Source organism: Nanorana parkeri, unplaced genomic scaffold (assembly GCF_000935625.1).
Source record: "Nanorana parkeri isolate BGI_ZX_2015 unplaced genomic scaffold, ASM93562v1 scaffold354, whole genome shotgun sequence".
Taxonomy (NCBI): Eukaryota; Metazoa; Chordata; class Amphibia; order Anura; family Dicroglossidae; genus Nanorana; species Nanorana parkeri.
Genome location: NW_017306622.1, coordinates 826,029 through 828,393, shown reverse-complemented (window position 1 = coordinate 828,393; position 2,365 = coordinate 826,029). Strand labels below are relative to the sequence as shown.

The following is a 2,365-nucleotide window of genomic DNA, read 5'->3' as shown; positions in this document are numbered from 1 at the left end:
GAAAAGTCCTATTTATAAATAATTTGTAAGTTTCTTTTGAAATTCAATGGGATTGATTTGACACCGTGAAGTAACCACCCAAGCCCATACTGAAGTTCTATCTCTTTCAATGAATATAGTAATTAAAAGACTGGAACAATAGTTTTGGGGAGTGACCTGTGTGAGATTTCTTGGGGCTGTGAGTCAGGCACATGATCACAGTCAGCTGATGAGTCAGACTCAGAACTAGAGAAGCTGCAATCACAGGAGGAGGAAGTTTGAAAGTTTATATTGTGTTTCAGGTCCCATGGAGATGTCTGCCGTCTGGGGACACGGCACTGCCACCATGAATAGGCTCTGGGGGGTCATCGGTGGGCTCTTCTGCATCGGTGAGTGATTGATAGAAACCATACAGTCGGGGGATTCTTTCTTTTTTGGCTTTTTACCTTTTTCTCCATAGGATCAATAAAGCTGCAATTTAACAAGTTTTTTTATGTTAAAACTTTACTGGCAGTGGTGTCACGTTCTTGGCGCAGCCCGTAGATTTACTTTAGGCAATCGGGCAACAAAGTAACAAAAAGTATCTTTCTATAAGAAGGTCTACTTATCAATGCTTTCACACAGGATTTTTTTAATTGGATTCAATTGGGAAAATGTGTGAATCCAGGGTGAGGGACCATTTTAAATGTTTACCATATGCTAATGCTTGTTGCATTAAGGCAGCCTATTGAAATGAATGAGCTTTGTATTTTGCCAAAAATTAGACCTAAACCGTTTTTGGCAACGCAATGCCTTACCACGCATTGCCACGCTCTGCAACCCAGGTGTGTTGTTACTGTATTAGGGCGACATTCAAAATGAATAGCATTGCAATATGCATTGCAGTATAATGCGTGGTAACGCACAACGTAAGTGTAACTGGGTCCTGAAAGTTGCATAAAAACATTTTACAATAGACCCCTTTTGTGTGCGCTTGAAAATATCGCTGCTTACCATAGTGATGTTTTTTATTTTGTCTTTTCTATAATCTCCTAAAGCTGTTATTCATTGACGACTGATATTTTAAACAGTGTATGCAAAAAATTGGGTGATATCAATGTAGTGCAATGGTTGCTTAAGAAACAGAAATAATAAAATTTAAAACCTAAATACAAATTATATATATATATATTTTAGTGTGTGTGTGCATATAATTTTTTTAACTTGTGTACAGCGAGGAAAAATGCATGTTTCACCAATTTTTAGTTTTTTTATTGAGGGTTTATTTTATGCTGATAATTTAACATTTATGTAAGCCCAACACCACTCAAAACATTTTTATGATTTTATTTAATTTTGTGTGTAGTGGGGGCAGGTTAGATCCTGTGTTGGGTATTTATTGCTGCCCGAGTTCCTTTTGTGGAGAATTTCTATCCTGGTGACAAGCTCTCATATTAGCATAAATAAGGTGAGGGGAAGTCTCCCCAATTGTAGTACAGACTGCAATAAAAACCTGCCAGAGGGTCTAAACATTCCCCACTTTATCCAAATCTAAGCGCTCCCTGCATTTGGGTTTTCAGATTTTACTAGGAGATGGGTCCAGTCATTTGTAGGACCCATTCACTCTGTGTGCGGTGGCCCAGTCACTCTGTGTGCGGTGGCCCAGTCACTCTGTGTGCGGTGACTTGCATTTTTCTACACTTGATCAATGCCAGTCACCACAAGAGCAATAGTTTCCTGTTCATTATGCAACATTGCCTTCAGGTGGGTCGCAGTTAGTTCTATATCCTGTTCCATGGAGGAGCATAGGACCGAAGCTTTTCATTTGACCTGCAGGCAGGTGGGTCATAGTGCATTGTGGAAAATGCAATCTCAAAGCCCTTTGCCAGCCGAAATGTTTAGAAGAGTTCATTCAGATTCCCTAATCTGTAGCTTACCAGTCCGTGGATGTGGCGGCTGTATTAGTTTTCTTTTTTAAGGCAAAGAATATTCTCTCTGTTGGTCGAGCTGGAAAAGCCATGTCCTTGTCCCTTCCTATGAGATGAACTGAAAGCATAAACAATATTATCTTCCTTTCATGTGTTTTTGGCTAATTCCCCTCCACGCACATAATGATGATAGAAAGACCTGTATTGCAGTGTCCTTGTAACCCACTGTGCTCCAAATTGATGACTCAATGTTATCATCTGTGAACTACAGTATTATGTAATGTACAGGGGGAGGGGTTTATAGTCCATACGAGGGGAGAAGCCTAGGGTGACAATGCTGCTCCTCTATAGATCCATTGCAGTGAGTGGTGGACAGCAAGGGAAAATAAAGGGTAAAAAGCCGGAATAAAGTAAACTAATGCAGCCACCTCATCTAGGAGCTGGTAAGCTGCAGTATATTGTAGAAGATATTCCCGGCA

The 2,365-nt window shown here is 40.1% G+C and overlaps 1 protein-coding gene across 1 annotated transcript in view; it reads left to right on the top strand.

Moving 5' to 3' along the window:
• Window positions 1–235: 235 nt before the first annotated feature.
• LOC108788836 (signal peptide, CUB and EGF-like domain-containing protein 2) overlaps window positions 236–2,365 on the top strand; it is a 15,282-nt gene continuing 13,152 nt past the window's right edge. Inside the window, exon 1 of the mRNA XM_018558715.1 lies at window positions 236–368. Coding sequence (XP_018414217.1) covers window positions 287–368 — 82 coding nt within the window. The 5' untranslated portion in view covers window positions 236–286. The remainder of the gene's footprint in view (window positions 369–2,365) is intronic.